The following is a 21,830-nucleotide window of genomic DNA, read 5'->3' as shown; positions in this document are numbered from 1 at the left end:
ACATCCTTTTTCCAAACTTGGAAGTGGAATTTTAAAGAACCACTATTTTCAAACAACTTTATTTAGAATTATTTATCATGTCATTTATATTGATCATTATTAGAAACTTTCAAGGCAACCATCTTAAGTGTGGAAAAGAAAACACTCAATTAAATCATGCAAAGTGAACAAGTTGATAAATATGATAATTCTCCCCTTTCCAAAATATAGCATTTTATTTACTTATTCTTAACTTTAAAAGGGTACTGGGAGACTCTACCCACTATACATATAAGAGCAGCACAAAAGAAAAATTATGGAAAGGAAACTTACTGTAAAAATTATGGGTCAAATACTCATCTTCAGAACGAGCAGTGTCTGGAACCCATAGTGAAATATCAGACACGCACCCCACTATTTTCCATCATTTAAAATAACTCTTGGATTCCCACAATGTGCTCCTACCACACAAGCCACAAAAGACGAAGGCCCTCATGCTTAACTATGAAGTTGAGCAAATATTGAGAGAATGCAAATATATGCTGTAATAGTTGCACTCTGCAGGCTGTAATCATTTCTTTAAAATTGTCCGTCTTACAAGTTTGGTTTGTATGTGCAAGAGGGTTGTGTTTCAGACTTCTGGAGAGAACCATAACTACGAGATGCTATAGAAAAAAATCTTAATGTGACAGAAACAAAATACCTAGAGAATCTAAAAATATATGAAAAGTGAACTGGACTTCTTTTCTATAACATTTAGCAATTTTCTCACATTTTTATTTTTCCCCACCATTTATTTTTCCTTAATAGGAGTGTGACCACAGTCAACTTCCATTCCCTTGCCAATGCCACAACACTGGAATGAGTGCCAGAGCAGTCAAAGAAACTACCCCTGTGTTCATCTGCTAGTTGTGGCCACCTACTAAATGTTCTCTTCTGGGCTCCCATACAAGCTATTGGAAGATCCAGGGGTGACAGTGGCCGAAGACAAAAAGGCCCAAATATTTTTGTGACAAGGAATCGTGTAATTATAGCGCTTTTTAGTAAAATGCAAATTCTTCTAGGTCATTTCAAATGGATGGAATTATTAGATTCAGGTGGGTAGTTTTCCCTATGTTCTTCTACTACTGTCAAGACTGTGGACCAATACATTTATATAAAATCACCAAAGTGACCTCAGCACATCAGTATTCGAGCATTCAATGCAGTCAGTGCATGTAATACAAGATGAATTCAATGCCAACAACAGAAAATAAACTCGCTGGATTCCGTGTGGCATCCTTCCCTCTCGGGGGAAGACGATGGACTGTGCCCAGGGTGAATGTCACTTTTAGACTGAGCATCATCTGTTGTGGATGTAGAGAACGATTCTGCAGCTGGTACAGATGAATAGTATTGGCTAAAGGATGGCTGATATTTTTCCTTCTGGTGGACTTTCTTTTCTTCCATCAGGTCACTTCTTTTGTCCTCTGCTTTTTTCACATCCTTCCCGACTGCTCGTCTCTAGGCACTCTGAAGGACTTCCCATGCATCAATTCCCATACTGGTCAGCTTGAGATCTCATTTGCAGACATCCTTGTATTGCAGGCACGGGCGTGGTCTCATGCCAATAGCAAGCTCGCCACAGAGGATATCTTTGGGGATGCGGCCATCATCCATTAGGACATGACCCAGCCAACAGAGTCACTGCTGACTCAAGAGGGTTAGCATACTTGGGATCCCTGCACACTAGTTACTACCATATTTGGCACACTGTCCTGCCAGGAGGTTATGTATTTTGCTGGATTACCTACATGCGAAATGAAGCAATAAACTATTGTGGTGCTTCACAAACTATTTTCCAATGTAACCCCATTTTAACTCACCACCACCTTCTCAAGGGCAATTAGGATGGGCCAAAGGCTGACCTCGACAGCGATGCATTAACTGAATTAACTGCTACACTTTTGCCTTCTTACTGGAAAAAGTGACTTGCACCAGTCACTTCTTAACCCTCCAGAAAAGGATTTTTGAAGGACTGTGGGGAATGAAGTTCACTGCATGAGGAGAGGAATACCAAGGCTGAGAACCTGCCAACGTTTGGCAGAATTTTGACTTTTTATTTACTTTGAAATGTTTTAATGACTTCCACCTTCCGCATTATCATTATCAATAAGGGCGGCCTGCTCCTGTCTGCAAGTGCTGCCTGTCTGTCATTCTCCTCTCAGCAACAGCCCAATATGTTTTGCTATTTTGAAGCTGCTATTGAGTGGAAAGTTGTACATGTGAAAGCTGACTCCATGTATGCAAGTGAAATCACCCAGGAGTAATACATAGGTGGGAAAGGAGAGACCAAGATCTTAAGGGAGCTTTGGAGTTGATAGAAGCAAAATACTGCGAATGCTGGAAATCTGAAATAAAAACAAAGTGCTGAATGGATGGACTGTTTGAAAAATAACCGAAACAGCTCAAGCTGATTCTGCCTTTAGTCAAAGCAAAACTTTGAGAGGGAGATATACTGATAATGATGTTTCTGACCCCGGCTTTAATGTCCAACCACTTACATTTTTAAAAAATTGCAATGTCCTTTTTTATTTACACATATAAAATTAGACAGCTTAAAATACAAGTGGTCCACGATCAACTATGTAATGCAAGAGGTATCCTTTTTTGCCTTTTGCCATTCCTGGAGGGCTGGGAGTGACTGGTTCCAGTTTACAAAGTGGTGACTCCAAAAACCCAACCCCAATCAACAGCCCACTATTCCCTCACAACCATTGGTTCAAATGAGTGAAACATCACCAGAGTACCATTCTCCTATTGGTCAGTCGGAACATCTGTCACAGAGCATGAGGCTCAAAGTTAAGAGTGGGCCCAAGCCGCGATATTTTGAAATATCGACAGACACTCAAAAACCCTGCAATGATAAAGAAAACAAAAAAGGTTTAAAAGAAACATGGATTAGGCATCGGGGTCAGAAACATCATTATCAGTATATCTCCCTCTCCCCCACTGTTTCTCAAGTTTTGCTTTGACCAAAGGCAGAAGCAGCTCGAGCTGTTTCTGTTATTTTTCAAACAATCCATCCAGGAGCTACTGGATCAGAGCTGCAATGTGTCATTGGTGGTGGGGAGAAATTTCCCTCTTCCATACCTTTAGCTTAGTTCCAGCCACTCAATAGCAGCTTCAAAATAGCAAAACATATTGGGCTGTTGCTGAGAGGGGAATGACAGACAGGCAGCACTTGCAGACAGGAGCAGGCCGCCCTTATTGATAATGATGATGCAGAAGGTGGAAGTCATTAAAACATTTCAAAGGGTGGAACTCTAAATAAAAAGTCAAAATTCCACCAAACGGTGGCAGGTTCTCAGCCTTGGTATTCCTCTCCACATGAGGTGAACTTCATTCCCCACACTCCTTCAAAAATCCCATCACTCACCTATTCATCCTGGTCAACTATTGTCATATTACCAAACCTGCTTTCCCTTTCAAGGCCCTTACAAAACAGAGGCAGAGATTATTATCTAAATTGTTGAACTCAAGATCGAGTCCAGGAAACTGGAGTGTGCCGAGTTGAAAGATAAGATGCTGTCCCAAGCTTGCACAAGTTTCACTGGGAAACTGTAGCAGGCCAAGGACAGTAAGGTCTGACTGGGAGCAAGATGGAAAACTGAAATGACAACTGACAGGAAGCACAGGTCATGCCTGCGAACTGAACAGAGGTGCTCCACAAAGTAATCACCCAGTCTGTGTTTGAGCTCCCCAATGGGGAGGAGACCACATCATGAGCAATAAATATCGGCCAGGATTTTCAGGCCCCGTCGTGGAGGGACCCGCTGTGGGAAGATTCGGCAGCCCAGCCTAAAGTCCACTGACTTTCGGCGGGACCGGACGATCCCAGCAGCAGGCGGGGCCGGAAAATCCCACCCATCGTATGCTAAATTGCTAAAAGTACAAGTAAATCGCTGCTTCGCTCGGAACAGTTCTGAAGAAGTCATATTCAAAGCGTCAACTCCGTTTTGCTCTCTGCAGGTGCTGCCAAACCTGAGCATTTTCAGCACTTTGTTTTTATTTCAGATTTCCAACATTCGCAGTATTTTGCTTCCATCAACTCCAGAGTTCCCTAAAGATCTTGGTCTCTCCTTTCTCACCTATGTATTACTCCTGGGTGATTTCACTTGCATACATGGAGTCAGCTTTCACATGTTCAACTTTCCATGACATTCACTCTTAGATGTGCCAGAACTCCCTTCAACTAAAAACTGAGAAGATCAATGTTTTGGCTTGGATTTTGCAGGGGGTTTTGACACCGAACTGTCAGTGTTCCAAGACTTAATAAAATTTAACGCAAAAAATCATGAAGTTGTAGTCTGTCAATCATAGCTCTGCCATAAGGCTGCATTGTGGACTACCCCCTCCTACCTTCCGACATCTCCCCGCAAACGAGAAGCCAGCAATCACTGAAATCAGTTAAAGTGGTGAGAGCTTTCTCTCACCCGTTCTTGCATTGCTATTGGAAACTCCATAAAAAGTTACATCAATCAAGTGTAACTGGATTTTAAAATGGCAATCTGGGTAATAATTTTTGAAAAACCAATCTGACCCTGAAAAAGTATACTATTATTATTTGTGGAGTGCTGCTAAATGTCAACATTAAGATTAATTAATGGGTTTTGAACTTTTTAAAAAAAACTTCTTTTTTAAAAGGAGGCGGTGGCATAGTGGTATTATCACTGGACTAGTATTCCAGAGACCATGGCAGATGGTGAAATTTGAATCCAATAAAAATATGGAATTTGAAGTCTGATGATGACCATGAAACCATTGTTGATTGTTGTAGAAATCCATCTAGTTCACTAATGTCCTATAGGGAAGGAAATCTGCCGTCCTTACCTGGTCTGGCCTACATGTGACTCCAGACCCACAGCAATGTGGTTGACTCTCGGATGGGCAATAAATGTAGGGATGCCTGCATCCCATGAATGAATTTTTAAAAAATTCAGCTTCTACCTTCATCCCATGTGTATGCACCAATCTTTATTTTGCTCTGCATCAAATGTGTTAAAAATAATTTGATTTTACAGCTTTTCAGTTCCTGACTGGTTGTGAGAATTCTTTAATGTGACTGGCTGTTTGGATTAAAGAATGCAACAATCCACTGCACAGCAAGAGGAGGGAAAGTTTTCGACACAGAAATCACCAGAACTCTCAGCGAAGCTTTCTTCAAGATCAGTGGTGACGCCTTGGTCTATTGTTGACATAAATTCCAGGCCATTTTTTGTTTAAGCCCTAGCCCAAACTCCATTCACTTGCCACCAACTCCATCACCATCTCCAGTCACCAGTTCAGGCTGAACTGCTTGGTTTGCAAAAACACAAATTGCTTATTTATTCCCTTTTTTCCTGTTGTGCAGTGCATGGCCTCTACTTGAGATTACCAACAATGGCATAATTAAAAACAAGGCTTACTGCATGGGAAATTACAGAAATGTTCATGGTCTATCACTCAGTGGAGCAGTATTTCCAGAACCTTTACAAAAACTGATGCAGAGAATTACATTTGTAAACTTAAGCCCCGCCATGCACTGGTATTGCAGATTAGAGCTTCAACACTTGATCATAAGTGTGCAAGACTTCCAACATTTTATACTTCAGAAATGCTAAACTTGGACATATTCTATAAGTAAAAGGGTTTTTTTCTCCCTTCTACCAAGAACCAATCAAATGCAAACCTTATGCTTCTCTTGTTTTCCTTGACAGCTATGTTGTAAACTGAATTATTTATTATAATGAATTTTTGTGACCAAGTTCAAACCTGTTGCTATTTAATATTCCCCTAAATGTAGTAGCTCTAGCGATTTTATGTTTATTGAGGTTTCCTTTAATTAGACTTAAACCTTTGTCAGGTATTGCCTAATGTCAATTAGGCAATGCCAGTTTGGAGATCAGATTTGATGGGTGTTGGAGCAGCTTCACAAATCCTGGATTAAATTAAACTGTTTCAATTTTTATTTCTTGCAATCATTTCATGAACCCCAAAAACAATATAATTAGAATTCATAGAAACATACAGCACAGAAAGATGCTACTTAGCTGGTTCTTTGAAAGTTCAGGTGTGCTTAGTCCCACATCCCCACTTTTGTACACAGCTCTGCAAGTTCCTCGTCCTCATGAATTTGTCCAACTCATTTAAGAACATAAGATACAGGAGTAGGCCATTCAGTCCCTTGAGCCTGTCCAACTATTCAATTGGATCATGGCTGTTCTTCTATCTCAATTCCACTTCCCTGCCCGGTACCCATATTCCTTGATTCCCTGAGAGATCAAAAAGCTAACAATCTCAGTCTTGAATATATTCATGTACGGAGCATCCACAACCCCAGGTTAGAGAATGCCAAAGATTCACAACCCTCCAAGTGAAGAAGTTTCTCATCACCTGTTCCAAATGATCCATCCCTTAACCTGAAGCTGTTCTCCCTTGCTCTAGATTCCCCATTGAGGGGAATCAACTTCTTCGATGTGTACCCTGCCAAGCCCCTTAAGAAAATTGTATGTTTCAATGAGATCATCACTCATTCTTCTAAACTCCAGATAGTATAGGCCCAACTTACCCAGCCTGTCATCATAGGACAGCCCTCACATCTTATCTAGTGAACCTCCAATGTGCCACCTCCAAGTATATTCTTTCTTATGATATGGAGACCAAAATTGCATATAGTACTCCAGGAGTGGTCACAGCAACTGCAGCAAAACTTCTTTATTCTTCTTTACTCCAATCCCCTTGCAACACAGGGGATTTGTCATCCTAATTGCTTGCTGTACCTGCATGCTAACTTCCTGTGTTCCACGTACAAGAACAACCAAATCGCTCTGAACATCAACGTTTATAAGTTTCGTGCCTTTTAAAAAGTATTCCACTTTTCTATTATGACCAAAATGAATAAACTCACACGTCCTTACATTATACACCATCTGCCACCTTGTTGCCTGCTCACTTAACCTGTCTATATCTCATTGCAGCTTCTTTATGTCCTCCTCACAGCTTACATTCCTTAGATTTATACTGTCAGCAAACTTAGATAAATTACTCTCAGTTTCCACGTTTAAGTCATTAATATAGATTGCAAATAACTGAAGCCCCAGTGCTGGTCCTTGCAGCATTCCGCTAGTTACAGCCTGCCAACCTGAATACAGCCCGTTTATCTCTGTTTCCTGATTGTTAACCAATCCTCCAACCATGCTAATATATTACCGTCAACTCCACAAGCCCTTAGCTTGTGTTTTAGTCTTTTGTGTGGCACCTTGTCAAATTCCTTCTGGAAATCCAAGTATACCAAATCTACTGGCTCCCCTTTGTCTACTCCATAATTAGTTCCTAAAAATCCCCAATAAATTTATCAAAAAGGATTTCCCTTTCATGAATCCAGGTTGACTTTCCCTTTCATGATCCAGGGGCAAAAGAGGGGGAGGAAATAAATACAATAGCTATCACTAGAGAAAATGTAATAGAGAAACTAATGGGGCTAAAGGCCGATAAGTCCCCTGGGCCTGATGGGTTGCATCCTTGTATATTAAAGGAAGTAGCTCCAGAGACAGTGGATGCACTGGTTATAATCTTCCAAGAATCCTTAGATTCTGGAGAAGTCCCAGAGGTTTGGAAAACTGCCAATGTAACACCCTTACTCAAAAAAGGGAGACAAAAAGCAGGTAGTGATAGGCCAGTTAGCTTAACATCTGTCATTGGGAAAATGTTAGAGTCTATTATAAAGGATGTATTAGCAGAGCATTTAAAACTACATAATCTAATCAAGCAGAGTAAGCATGGCTTCATGAAGGGAAAATCATGCCTGACAACTTTATTAGAATTCTTTGAGGTAACTAGGTACCTAGGTAGATAAAGGGGAACCAGTAGATGTAACATATATGGATTTCCAAAAGGCGTTCAATAAGGTACTGCACATAAGGCTACTTAAGACAAGATAAGAGCCCATGGTGTTGGGGGTAGTATATTAGCATGGATAGAGGATTGTCTAATCAATAGAAGACAGAGAGTTGGGATAATGGTGGCATTTTCAGGCTGGCAACCTGTAACTAGTGGAGTGCCACAGGGATCAGTGCTGGGGACTCAATTATTTGCAATATATATTAATGACTTAGCTGAGGGAAGTGAATGTACTATCGCCAAATTAGAGGATGAGACAAAAATAACTGGGAAGGCAAGTGGTGAGGATGACACAAGGAGTCTACAGAGGGATATAGACAGCTTAAGTGAGTGGGCAGAAAAGTAGCAGATGGAATATAATGTAGGAAAATGTGAGGCTATGCACTTTGGCAGGAAGAATAGAGGAGCTGAACATTATTTAAATGGAGAAAAACTGCAGAAGACTGCAGCACAGAGGCATTTGGAAGTCCTTGTGCACGAATCTCAAAAAGCTAACATACAAGCTCAACAGGTAATAGGGAAGGCAAATGGAATGTTGGCCTTTATTTCAAAGGGAATGGAGTATAAAAATAGGGAAGCCTTGCTAAAACTATACAAGGCACTAGTTAGGCCACACCTAGAATACTGTGAACAATTTTGGTCCCCTTATCCAAGGAAAGATGTACTGGCATTGGAGGCAGTCCACAGCAGGTTCATTAGGTTGATAAAAACAAAAAGCTAAAAGCTACTGCGGATGCTGGAAATCCAAAACAAAAACAGAATTACCTGGAAAAACTCAGCAGAGCTCTAGTGGGGGTGGGGTGGAAAGGCTAACAAGGTTTTAGTTTTAGATTTAAAAATAATGGAAATAGGTGGGGAAAGAAGAATCTATATAAATTATTGAAAAAAAAGGCGGGGGGGGGGGGGGAAATAAACGGGGTGGGGATGGGGGGAGGGGGAGTTTAAGATCAAGATTTAACTCTGCTGAGTTTTTCCAGGTAATTCTGTTTTCATTAGGTTGATCCCGGGTATGGAGGGATTTTCTTAAGAGGAGAGGTTGGGTTGGTTGGGCCTGTACTCATTGGAGTTTAGAAGAATGAGAGGCAACCTTATTGAAACATATAAGATTCTTAGGGGGCTTGACAGGGTAGATGCTGAGAGGTTGTTTCCGCTTGTGGGAGAGTCTAGGAACAGAGGGCATAATCTCAGAGTAAGAGGTCGCCCATTTAAAGCAGAGATGAGGAGGAATTTCTTCTGAGGGTAGTTAATCTGTGGAATTCTTTACCGCAGAGGGTATTATTATACTGTAGAAGTTGGGTCGTTAAGTATACTCAAGGCTGAGGTAGACAGATTTTTAATCAGTAAGGGAATCAAGGGTTATGGGGAAAAGGCAGGAAAGTGGAGTTGACAATTATCAGATCAGCCATGATCTCATTGAATGGCGGAGCCGGTACGATGGGCTGAATGGCCTACTTCTGCTCCTATGTCTTTTAAAACTTGTGCTCCAGAACTTGCCACGCCCCTAGCCAAGCTGTTCCAGTATAACTACAACCCTGGCATCTACCCGGCAATGCGGAAAATTGCTCAGGTATGTCCTGTACACAAAAAGTATGATAAATCCAACCAGCCAATTACCACCCCATCAGTCTACTCTCAGTCATCAGTAAGGTGATGGAAGGGGTCATCAATAGTGCTATCAAGTGGCACTTGCTTAGCAATAACCTGCTCACCGACGTTCCATTTGGGTTCCACCAGCACCACTCAGCTCCTGACCTCATTACAGCCTTGGTCCAAAATGATCAAAAGAGCCGAACTCCCGTGGTGAGGTGAGAGTGACTGCCCTTGACATCAAGGCAGCATTTGACAGAGTGTGGCATCAAGGAGCCCTAACAAAATTGTGGTCAACAGGAATCAGGGGGAAAACTCTCCGCTAGTTGGAGCCATACCTAGTACAAAGGAGTTGTTGTGGCTGTTGGAGGTCAATCATCTTGGTCCCAGGACATCACTGCAGGAGTTCCTCCGGGTAGTGTCCTAGGCCCAAACATCTCCAGCTGCTTCATCAATGACCTTGCTTCCATCATTAGGTCAGAGGTGGGAATGTTCGCTGATGATTGCACAATGTTCAGCACTATTTGCGACTCCTCAGATACTGAAGCAATCCATGTCTTGCCACATTTGGACAAAACCCAGGCTTGGGCTGACAAGCGGCAAGTAACATTCACACCATACAAGTGCCAGGCAATGACCATCCACAACAAGGGGGAGTCTAACCATTGCCCCTTAGCCTCCGGGTTGAAATTGTTTATAAAAATTGAAAAGAAAAGTGGGCCCAAAACTGAGCTATGGGAACCACCACTGCAAACTACCTCCCAGTCTGAAAAACATCCATCCATCACCACCACCCTTTGTTTCATTATCACTAAGCCAATTTTATATCCTTACTACGACTTTCCCCTTAACTCCATGCATTTCCATCTTCGTAATAAGCCTCCTGTGTGGAACTTTATTGAATGCCTTCCAAAAGTCCATATGTACAATACCTACTGCAGTACTTTGATCAACCTTCCTTGTTACCTCAACTCAAGATTCAATCAAGTTAGTCAGCCTTAAACAAATCTGTGCTGGCTCTCCTTTATTAACCCATGACTTTCCAAATGAAAGTTAATTTTGTAATTTTGGCGCTAATAATGGTATAGTTAATAATAACTATTCTTGATAGGGGATGCTGGGATTATAGCTTCCCAGTTTATCCCTCTCCACCTTCTTGAATAGTGTTGTAACATTAGCAATCCTTCAGTCTTCTGGCACGACTCCTCTATCCAATGAGGAATGAAAGATTGCGAGCAATGTGTATGCTAATTCTATCTTTGCTTCTTTTAGTAATCTAGGGTGAATTCCATCTGAATCAGGTGTCATACTAACTTTTTAGTAATGCAAATCTTTTTAGTATATCTTCTCTATCTATTCCTGCCTTGTCCATAACTTACTTCCCTCTTCTAGTGTAACCTTCACATCATCTGCTTCCTTTGGAAGTTACTATATTTGATTACTATATTTGTGTTTTACTCTGCCCTCCCTGCCAAACAAGATATCAGAAATGGAAGTGGCGAGAAGAGAGAATGTTCAATTTAAAAATTTTCCAACACTTTCTATAACTGAATCGATTTCATCTAAATTAAGAGACTGAAATTAAAATGCGCCTGGACCAGAATACAAAAAAATACACTGTACCTCATCTTCCAAATCTTTGGATATTTTTTCCAGGCGACTGCTTGTTGTTCTACAAATCAAAAGCACAGGTAAATATCAAGTCCTGACACAGAACGCTTAATGTTGAACAGAAAATGTCAACTCCATTTTTCTCGTTACCTTCACCAGGATGTTTTGCTTAGAAACAATAGGCCTTTAAATTTTCAAACGTATGTATAATATCAATGCACCCAAGAGTGCATTTACACTTCAGCTACACTAGCAGCTGCAGTTCAGATCGTAACTAATACAATGTTTGCTTTGCCTGGCTGAAACTTCAATTATGTTGTTTAAAAGGGAGCTCTGTACATGCTTGCATCCAAGGAAGTATATGTAGTGGAGCTGTCTTCCAATAATTAGGAATTTGAATATTTAGACAATAGGAAGGGTAAAATCCCTGCTGTCATTAAACTTAAGTTTGTTAGGTTCAGCTAGTGCCCAAGTTCAAAAGGGTCCTTTCAGCACTTCATCAACCAGATTTAAATCTATACTAATTACGTGTCATGTGGCACCAAGCCAAAATAGCATATGACAACTTTATAAATGGATTGTCACTCTGATGTCAAGTGCCTTTGCGGTAACATAAAATTCAGTGTAAGTGCACCCTCAGAGAGTGTTTGTCTTTTTTCCCCCCTCAGATCACTTCCCTCTTCTCACCAACATTGCTGTTATGAACCTTCACACAAGAACATTAGCAGAAGTCTAGGACACTAAGTATCATCAAGCGCACTTGGTGACAGTGTGTTAAAGCAGCCATTTCTTATTTTGAAATTTCCTTCAAAATTTGAGCGCCATGTCCTTGGTTGGGAAATTTTCAAAATAGTTACGCAGGCAGGGGGAATTTTACGATAAAAACAATGAAACAGGCAGAGAGGGGAGATTAAAAGGTAAAACAAGGCTTAGTTCTTTCTCCAAAAAAAAATGGAACCAAGACCAAACTTAAAACAACTGTGATTTGGACTTAGCTTAGTTACAATCAAACATATTTGTATTTCACCAATTTTATGCCATTATCATTTTTGATTTCATAACCTGTTACAGTATTAGACTCCATTTAAGGCACAGTTTGGTTCCATTAAGAACAATCCCACCTGAGTAAAAAGGACATAGGTCAATCTCGAACTTCAGCACTGAAACTAGCCTGGTTACTTCAATGTAATACTGAGGAGGGGCCATATTGTCAAAGGCAGCATACTTCGATAAGACAAAGACCCCTATGCTTGTTCAGTTTGGTGTAAAAGATCCCATGACATTATTTGAAGAGGAGCAATGAATTCTCCCAATATTTGGGTCAGCGATGCTCTCTTCATCATTGCCAAAAAAAATAATAAATTGGATGGTCATCACATTTGCTGTGTGCAAAATGGCTGCGACATTTACCTATATAAACAATAACTATATAATTCTGTAATTGGTTAGCAGCAAAACATTTTGGGATATGGTGAAGACAAGACAAGAGGCTTTATGAGTGAAAACACTTCTTATTCACAGCCATGGGTTCATGGACTACAGGAAGATTATTTCACATTTGTAATTTTAAAAAAATTCCTACCCTGTATACTAGAAATACCCAGCAGGTCAGGCAGCATCCGTGGAGGGAAAGAAATTTAACGTTTCAGGTCGATAACTTTCATCAGAACTTTATCTGAATAAAGGTCACTGACCTGAAACGTTAACTCTGTTTCTCTCCACAGGTGCTGCCTGGATTGCTGAGCATATGCAGCATGTTCTGTTTTTGTTTCATATTTCTAGCATCTACAGTATTTTGCTTTTGCATTATATCATAAGCAATTTTCTTAAAAGTGACAGGATTTCTTCAATATGCAATTAACCCATCCAAAAATAATGTCTTCCAAAATGAAATTGTAATTAGTTTCTGATTTTTGCGTGTAAGCCGTATTTATCAAGATGATATAGCATTGGCGCATGAAATAATTTATTTGGTGAATCAGGTATTGATGGCAAACATGTTCAAGTTACAACAGCATTGGAGAGACAATCTCCAAATCTAACCAATGATCCAATGAGAATGTTAGCGACAGCCTCAGAAGAGCAACACTTACTGCACCAGTGCGAAATATACTAGCTTCCATGCTAATCATCCTTAAGGCAAACACTGATAATTATGATTAAAAATTAATTTTAACAGGCAAAAAGCAGAGATGACTTTCAATCCTTCACTGTAGGTTAGATTCAAATACAAGTCCTAATTGTGATGGGAGCACTGCCCTTGTTGCCACATACCTATATTTTTGTTCCATTTCATCTTTGGCTTGCATTTCATTGTTCAATTGTTCTTCAAGCTGATGTAACTTCTTTTGTAGTTTTGTGGACTAAAATGAAAATAAAAGTACTACTAGTAATAATATGCACATATATACACAACATTCCAATGAGCTTACATACAATTATTTTCAGAGAAGTTTTACAAGAGATAGAGATAACCTGCCTCTAAACTATCCTATATGTATTGGAAAAAAGGACACACTGAGTACAAATGATTTAAATGCTCCAGTATTTTCCTTATTCTGTACCAAAGATTAAAGATGGCTGTTCTATTTACAGATTATTGCTTAATTCCACATTTCTTCTGTTGAATCTCCAAAAAATCACGTTATCCACACATTGCAATTGCAATTTTTAATGGCAGCACTTTAAGCCATCATCTATATCAATTATAAATAAGTTACCTGCAGCATACACTACACAAAGTAATTCTGTAGGGTTTTCCCCCAATATTGAATAAGCAGGCTATATGAATGACGAAGAGTAAAATGTTTTCTCTTAGTTTAGTTGAATTTAAAATTGCTTTGTGTGTGATAGAAATAAGGTATCTAACAGAGATCAACGGTTTATGGAAAATTGACTTACATAACTCAAACACTTGTAATTTTTCATCCTAACATAAGCTTTTTTAGTTAAATCAAGTTACTTAACTTATCATCTATCAAAACAGAATTACAATGTTCATTTGGGGCAAATTAACTTTAAACACAGCACAATCAACTCAAAAAAGTTATTTTCTATGTAACCAAAGTCAGTTTAAATAGGTGTAATTTATTTGGATGGCACATATTGCTTTAAATCTCTACTTTATAAATAACATTTGTACATATGCTTTTTAAAAGATTCAATTTAGTTGACCTCCCTAAACAGGCTGTTATCTGGTGAACACCTAAGATTAACAAAGCAGGTTCCAGGTTCAATCCTGGTCTTTGTTAGGGTTGTAGAGACATGACAATTGGTCTCACTGCTTCAAGATTGGAAGAAGTGTGCTATGGTTCCTCCTCAAACCACTACCCAGCGATCCTCACTTGAAGTGTCAATGTGAGCATCAGGTGAAAGGATAGGGCTGCACAGTGATCCACAAGCATCGCACGCCCACCCCTAACTCCTCTTCTCTTGCTGTCTGATACCTAACAATACTCAATGCTCAAGACTCTCAAAAGAATATTGAAGATTATCTAATGCTCATGGAGCTATAAATCCACGAGTAAACACTTACAAACATATATACCTACGAAATAGGGGCAGAAGTAGGCCATTCGGTCCCTCGAGCCTGCTCTGCCATTCAATAAGGTCATGGCTGATCTGTTGGCGTTTCGAATTCCACGTTCCCATCCACCCCTCATAACCTTTGATTCCCTTGCCTAACAAGAATCTATCCACCTCTGCTTTAAAAAATATTCATTGACACCGCCTCCTGGGGCAAAGTGTTTCAAAGCTGCACAACCCTCAGAAAAAAAATTCTCATCTCTGTCCTAGAAGGGCAACCCCTAATTTTAAAACAGTGCCCCCTAGTTCTGGATTAAACCACAAGAGGAAACATCCTTTCCACATCCACCTTATCAAGATCATACAGGATCTTATATACAATCAAGTCACCCCTCACTCTTCTAAACTCCAGAAACAAGCCCAGTTTATCAAACCTTTCCACATACGACAACCCGCTCATTCCAGGTATCAATCTGGAAAACCTCCTCTGAAGCTTTACATCCTTCCTTAAATAAGGAGGCCAAAACTGCACACAGTACTCGAGATGTGGTCTTACCAATGCCTTGTATAACTGAAACATAACATCCTTACTTTTATGTTCATATAAAAGCAGTTTTAATTACTTGTTGTACCTGTATATTAACCTTTTATGACTGCTGCACGAGAAACCTAGATCCCTCTGCACCTCAGAATTCTGAAGCTGTTCTCCATTTAAGTAATACTGTGCTTTTTTTTATTCTTCCTATCAAAGTGAACAACTTCATATTTTCCCCACATTATACTCCATCTGGCAGATTTTTGCCCACTCATTCAACCTATCTATATCTGTCCGTCTGCAACCTCCTTATGTCCTCTTCACACCCTACTTTCCTACCATCTTTGCATCATCTGCAAAGTCGGCTACCATGCCTCCACTTCCCCCAACTAAGTTATTGATATAAATTGTAAAAAGTTGAGGCCCAGCACAGCTTCCACTCGTCACATGCTGCCAATCAGAAAAAGACCCATTTGTGCATACTCTCTGGCCAGCCAACCAATCTTTTATCCATGCTAATATGTTACACCCTACACCATGAGCTTTTATTTTCAGCAATAACCTTTGATGTGACACCTTATCAAATGCCTTCTGGAAATCTAAGTACAGCACATCTACAGGCTCCCACTTGTCCACAGTACGTGTTACTCCTTCAAAGAACTCCAATAAACTGGTTAAACACGATTTCCCTTTCACAAAACCATGTTGACTCTTCCAGATTACCGTGAGGTTTTCTAAGTGTTCAGCTATAACCTCCTTAGTGATTGATTTTAACATCTTCCCCATGGCAGACTTCAAGCTAATTGGCCTATAGTTTCCTGTTTTCTGCCTCCGTCCGTTCTTGAATAGGGAGGCTATATTTGCTACTTTCCAGTCTGATGGAGCCTTTCCAGAATCTAGCGAATTTTGAAAAATTAACACCAACACATCTACTATCTCATTAGTCACCTCTTTTAAGACCTTAAGTCCATCAGGACCCGGAGACCTGTCAGCCTGCAGCTCTATCAGTTTGCTCAGTACCGCTTCCCTAATGACTGTAATTTCACCAAGTTCCTCTCTCCCTTTCATCTCCTGATTTACAGCTATTACTGGAATGTTTTTTGTATCTTCTATAGTAAAGACAGAAGCAAAATACTTTTCCATTTCATCTGCCATTTCCTTATTATCTATTAACTCCCCATTTTCACTCTCTAGAGAACCAACACTAACTTTGCTTACTCTTTGCCTTTTTAAATGCCTGTAGAAACTCTTGCTATCCGTTTTCACATTTCTGGCTAGCTTCCTCTTTCTCCTGAATCACCTTTTAGTCATTCTCTGCCGCTCTTTATATTCTGACCAATCATCTGACCTGTCACTCATCTTTGCGCAGTTATTTTTTCCTTAAGTTTAATGCTTTCTTTAACTTCTTTAGTTAACCACGGATGGTGAGTCCTCCCCTTAGAATTTTTCTTTACAGTAGGAATATACTTATTCTGGGTATTCTGAATATCCCTTTAAATGTCTGTCACTGCTTCTCTATTGATCTATCCTCTAGATTAGTACCCCAGTTCACTTCAACTAGCTCAACTTTCATGCTCACATAGTTGTCCCTATTTAAGTTTAAAATACTAGTCTTAGACCCACTCTTCTCCCTTTCAAACTGGATGTAAAATTCAATAATATTGTGGTCGCTGCTACCTAAGAGTGCCTTTACTCTGGGGTCATTCATTAATCCTGTCGCATTATGCTTTCAAAAAAAGTCAAGAAAAAAATGGTATCAATTTTCACAGTTTCCTTTTCCTATTCCTGCCGATTTTAAAATTTCTCCAGCATCCTCTCCCTTTCCACAGGAAAGTAGCAAGTGTTGATGACATCAGCAGAGCAACTGGCTTGGAAGAGTTACTAGCAAATAATATGGAAAGTTGAATTAAAATTATATATTCGTTGTAGACTGGGTCAGTAAATGCATGATATGGTAGGTCCTGCCTAAGGAGGTAGGCATTAATGTTTATACAATCAATAATCTAACAGAAAAAGACAGGCACTCTCGCACACCCTGAAAAAAAATTCACATTCACTGGTTCTTACAAGGGGTCCTGTAGGAAATGATTCCCTCTACCATTTATAAAATGATTTCAATGCTATCAATAGGTATTAAAATACTTTGCAGCATTATTGCTAATTGCTGCCAGGCAAAGGTTCTAAACATAATTTAAGAATATTTCATAAAAGAGCTAATTACTAAATACAACTTAAGTTGTGTCAGATAAACTAGATTTAAATAGAAAGTCTGTTAAATTATATCAACACTTGAATAAAAATCATCTAGCATTGTTGTACATGTTCATTATAAACCACATTTGCACCCACCTCAATTTTACTGGGTAAATTGGGCTCATTCTCTTTATACGATGCAGGCGAGTCACTTAGCAATCTGTGGGAAAAACACAACTCTTCTATTCAACATTTGACAATTTCTGCAGTCATTCCAATGCACTTGTTTTTAATTAAAGCTTTCTTGATCTCCCGCGGCTCAGTGACTTTATTAAGTAATGAGCTGAATCATAGGGAAGGTTTTTTAAAAATTATTCATTTGAAGAATGTGGGCATTGCTAGCAAGGCCAACATTTATTGTCCTTCCTCAATTGCTTTCGAGAAGGTAGTGGTGAGCCAGCTTTTTGAACAGCTACAGTCCGTGTGGTGATGGTACTGATAGGGAAGGGGTTCCAGGACTTTAACCCAGGAACTGCGATAATTTTCCAAGTCAGAATTGAGAAGGATTGGAAGGGAATCGGGAGGTGGTGGTGTTCCCATTTACCTGCTTCCCTAGTTCTCTTTCTCATGTTATTGAAACTCTTTCGAGTTATCGACAGTCACAGATTGCAACTCTTTCGAGTACAATCACAGTTCTTGGTTTCCGGGAGTGGGACATGAACCCACAACCCTCTGATTCAAAGGCGAGGGTGCTATGAACTGAGCCACAGCTGACACCTCCTCATGTTATTGAAGCTGCACTCATCCAAGCAAGTGGATAATATTCCATCACACTTCTGATTTATGACTTGACAGCAGTTTACAGGCTCTTGGGAGTCACTCTGCAGAATGCCTAACCTTTGAACTGCTCTTGTAGCCATGGTATTTGTGTGACTGGTCCAGTTAAATTTCTAGTCAATAGCAATCTGAGGATATTGGGGTTAGGGAATTTAGCTTTGATAATGCCATTGAATGTCAATGGGAGGTAGTTAAACTCTCTTTTGTTGGAGATGGTCATTGCCAGGCACAGTATGCCACACATGTTGCTCGTCACTTATCAATCCAAGCCTGAACATTGTCCAGGCCTTGCAGCACGTGAGCACAGACTGCCCCTGCCCAAGGAGTTCTGAATGGAATTGAATATTGCAATCATCAACGAACATTCCCACATATGACCTTATGCTGGAGGTCAGTGATGATTGGTCATTAGTCCTTGATGAGGTAGCAGAAGATGGCTGCCCAAAGACATTTCCCTGAGTAACTCCTGCAGCAATGTCCAGGGACTGAGACAACATCCTGGTGGCCTCCAACAAAACCAACCACCTTTCCTCTGTGTTAGGTATGACTCCAGCCAGTGAAAATTTTTCCCCGATTCCCACCGACTTCAATTTTACTAGGGCTTCTTGATACCATGCTCGATTAAATGTCACCTTGGTGCCCAAGGCAATCTCTGTCACCTCACCACTGGAATGAAGCTCTGTTGTCTATGTTTGGACCAAGGCCGTAATGAAGTCTGGAGCCAAGCAGTCTTGTCAGAACCCAAACTGAGCATTGGTGAACAGGTTATTTTGCTGAGCAAGTGCCACTTGATAGCACTGCCAAAGCCCTTGTTTTGCTGATGGGGTTATAATTGACTGGGTTGGATGTGTCTTGGCTTTGTGGACAAGACAGACCAGGGCAGTTTTCCACTTTATCTAGCATATGCCAGTGTAGTAGCTGTGCTGGGACAGCTAGTTCTGGAGCACAAGGCTTCTGCAATGCTGCCAGGATTCTTTCAGAGCCATAGCCTTTATTGTATCCAGTGCCCTCAGCTGTTTCTAAACATCAAACGAAGGGGAACAGCTTCGCTGAAAACTGGCATTTGTGATGTTGGGGACCTCAGTTGGAGATGGAGATGGATCATCAACTTGGCACTTCTGGTTGAAGATGTTTGCAAATGCTTCAGCTTCGTCTTTTGCAGAATCAATTTAGTTTGAGTGAGGAGGGCTGAACTGGGGCAGTGATAAATGCACTAAAATCCATCTGACATAGTCAGCGGGTAGGGGTGGGGGGATTAGTGTGGAGGAAATTATTCAATGTAAATTGCTATGCAATTGCATCTGATGGTAACGTATCGTCACTGCAGACAAAATAGATTCTGACATTCATTCTAAACACAAACATGAACGGTTGGAGAATTCTCGTAACTGTTATTGTAATGAGGGGGGAAGCAGATTCATTTGCATTTTTTTTTAAAAAGGAGAATTGGATATATCACATCAAAAGGAAAAACATGCAGGCCTATGAGTAAAGAGCAGGGAAGAGGGACTCAAGGGAGTGAGCTCCATTTTTTGAACAATGGGGGCCTCGAAGGAATTGCCCGCAGCTTGCTCAAGCACTTGGGTGGCAAATTCCACCTGATGCCATATTGATACAATGCTGATTTGATGCCAGCTTTGAGTTCAACACTTCAGCTAATACACTCTCAGCCTTGCACAGCAGGAAGGATCCCTCCACCAACTGCTATTTAAAGAGGTTAAGTCTGATTACAGGTTAGTCGCTGGTTGATTTCTTCAGGCTATTATTCTGGCTCTTCAAGAGTTAAGTGCTTCCTATTGTTACTTAATGTTGAAAGCATTTACAGTGAGCAGTGTGGCAAGTGCTGAAAAACCTTTTGTCCACTTCTAGGCTTCGACACAAACCAGTTGCTCCCAGGCATGGGTGCCCTAATAAGTCTCCCCCTTGGAATACAGTACAACTTGGAGAATGAACCAAGGTTACACAGGGTGGAGCACAGCAAGCTTCTAGAAGGGTTGGGGGTAGAGGTGGAAAAGGGCACCCAGGAAGTCAAACATTCAAGGACCTATTCTCCTATTTGAACTACAGCAAGGAAGTTGTGCTTCAGTAAGGACGCCCTGGCTGAAATCCCATCACCTGCTGCAAACTCAGCAAACGGCAAGGGCTGCATGGCCAGTGGCTAAGGTGTTGACCACATTGGTGAACCTATAGTGCACTTGGCTCCTTCCAGGCAGCAGATAAGTGAAGCATCTTGCAGTTTTCTGTCCACTGTGAAGGAGGTCACTGAGACTCTATTCAAATGAGACAAAACTAAATTTCATCCTCTCTTTCCAGGAGCAGGTGAAACAAGCACCTAATAATTGCTTGCCGGCTTCCCCAAGCTGCAGGGTTGCATTGACTGCACACACGTCACTTTGTGGGCACTGCACATCAATTCTGTCCTATACCGGAACCAAAAGATATCCCACTCCCTCAACATTCAGCTGGCGTGTCGCCATAGGCAGTAAATCATGCAGGTCAATACCCAGTACTCTTAGAACAGTTACATGCCTTCATTCTGTGACAGTGCCTGCTATGTTTCAGCTATCAAGATAAACCAAAAAGATGGCTATTGTATGGCAAGGTCTATACCATTGACACATGGCTGATGACTCCATGTGCAACCCATGTACACAATGAAAGCATATTGCCTACAATATGTGACTGACATGCTGAAACAACTAACTTGCTGCATGGACTGCTTTGGAGGAGTCCTACAATATCTTTGCAAGCCTCATATCCATAGCCACATCTCACACCCTGCCAGCTAGTCAACCAAAACAGTCACACCAACCAGATAGATTGCACGGCAGTTACTGACACATTTTCCTCTCTCCAGTTAACTGCTGCTGCCAACAGTTGTGCACCACCTTGTCCTGCAAGAGTGTGTATATGGGTGGGGTGAAGCATATGAACATTAGATATGAGCCCTCATTGACAGAGATTGTTGGTAGGTGAGTGATGGGGGTGGGTTGATTGAGCAACAGCTGAGGCTAATGGTGCAGTTGGTAGGGCACGGCAGTTGAAGATGCATTCACTGATCTTGGCCATATGTGAGGTCACTGGCCATCTTGCATCCAGGTCCTTAGGGCTCAACTCCTGGCATTGACCTCCGCAGCTATCTGCTCCCACAGGCTTCTAAGCACATGTTTGGAGGACCCCCTGCAGATACAATTCATCTCTTCTACTTTCCATCAAAGCTTCCACTGCAGTGTCTGAAAACCTTGGAGCACACACTCTCCTACACTGTGCCATTCTTAACTGTTTCCCAGATCAGATTCATTTCTTTCAAAATTACCAGCCCACTCCCACCACAACGCACCTTCCCATTATGAGGCGCTGGCTTTTTTTTTTAAGCAAGGCAGGCTAGCTTTAACTAATGCTGGGAAGAAAAGATTCTGAGTACCCTGCTGTTGCATGCAGCCAAGTACAGTTCAGTTAGCGCTGACTGCATGCAGCAACCATTCAATTAAGCAGGTTAGCATGAAGTTGACATGCTACCTGCATGACACTGAGCAACATGGGTTAACTGTGCATCGCCGTAACTGTGCCTGTTTTCAGTAGTTATCCAATTTTGTTCCCAGAAATTGGAGGTGAGAGAGAGAAAACTTGCTTGAAGGAAAGT

General features: G+C 40.9%; 1 protein-coding gene across 1 annotated transcript in view; it reads right to left on the bottom strand.

Annotated features, from left to right (window-relative positions):
• Positions 1–21,830, bottom strand: part of rock2a (rho-associated, coiled-coil containing protein kinase 2a) — a 233,604-nt gene that overhangs the window by 76,840 nt on the left and 134,934 nt on the right. Inside the window, exons 10-12 of the mRNA XM_078541605.1 lie at positions 17,507–17,570; positions 13,372–13,460; positions 11,110–11,158 (exon numbers count right to left, since the gene is read on the bottom strand). Of these exons, the coding sequence (XP_078397731.1) occupies positions 11,110–11,158; positions 13,372–13,460; positions 17,507–17,570 (202 nt within the window). The remainder of the gene's footprint in view (positions 1–11,109; positions 11,159–13,371; positions 13,461–17,506; positions 17,571–21,830) is intronic.

The sequence above is a fragment of the Cetorhinus maximus genome, chromosome 5 (genome assembly GCF_964194155.1).
Source record: "Cetorhinus maximus chromosome 5, sCetMax3.hap1.1, whole genome shotgun sequence".
Taxonomy (NCBI): domain Eukaryota; kingdom Metazoa; phylum Chordata; class Chondrichthyes; order Lamniformes; family Cetorhinidae; genus Cetorhinus; species Cetorhinus maximus.
The sequence above is the reverse complement of the archived record's forward strand: the minus strand, read 5'-3'. Positions and strand labels throughout refer to the sequence as shown.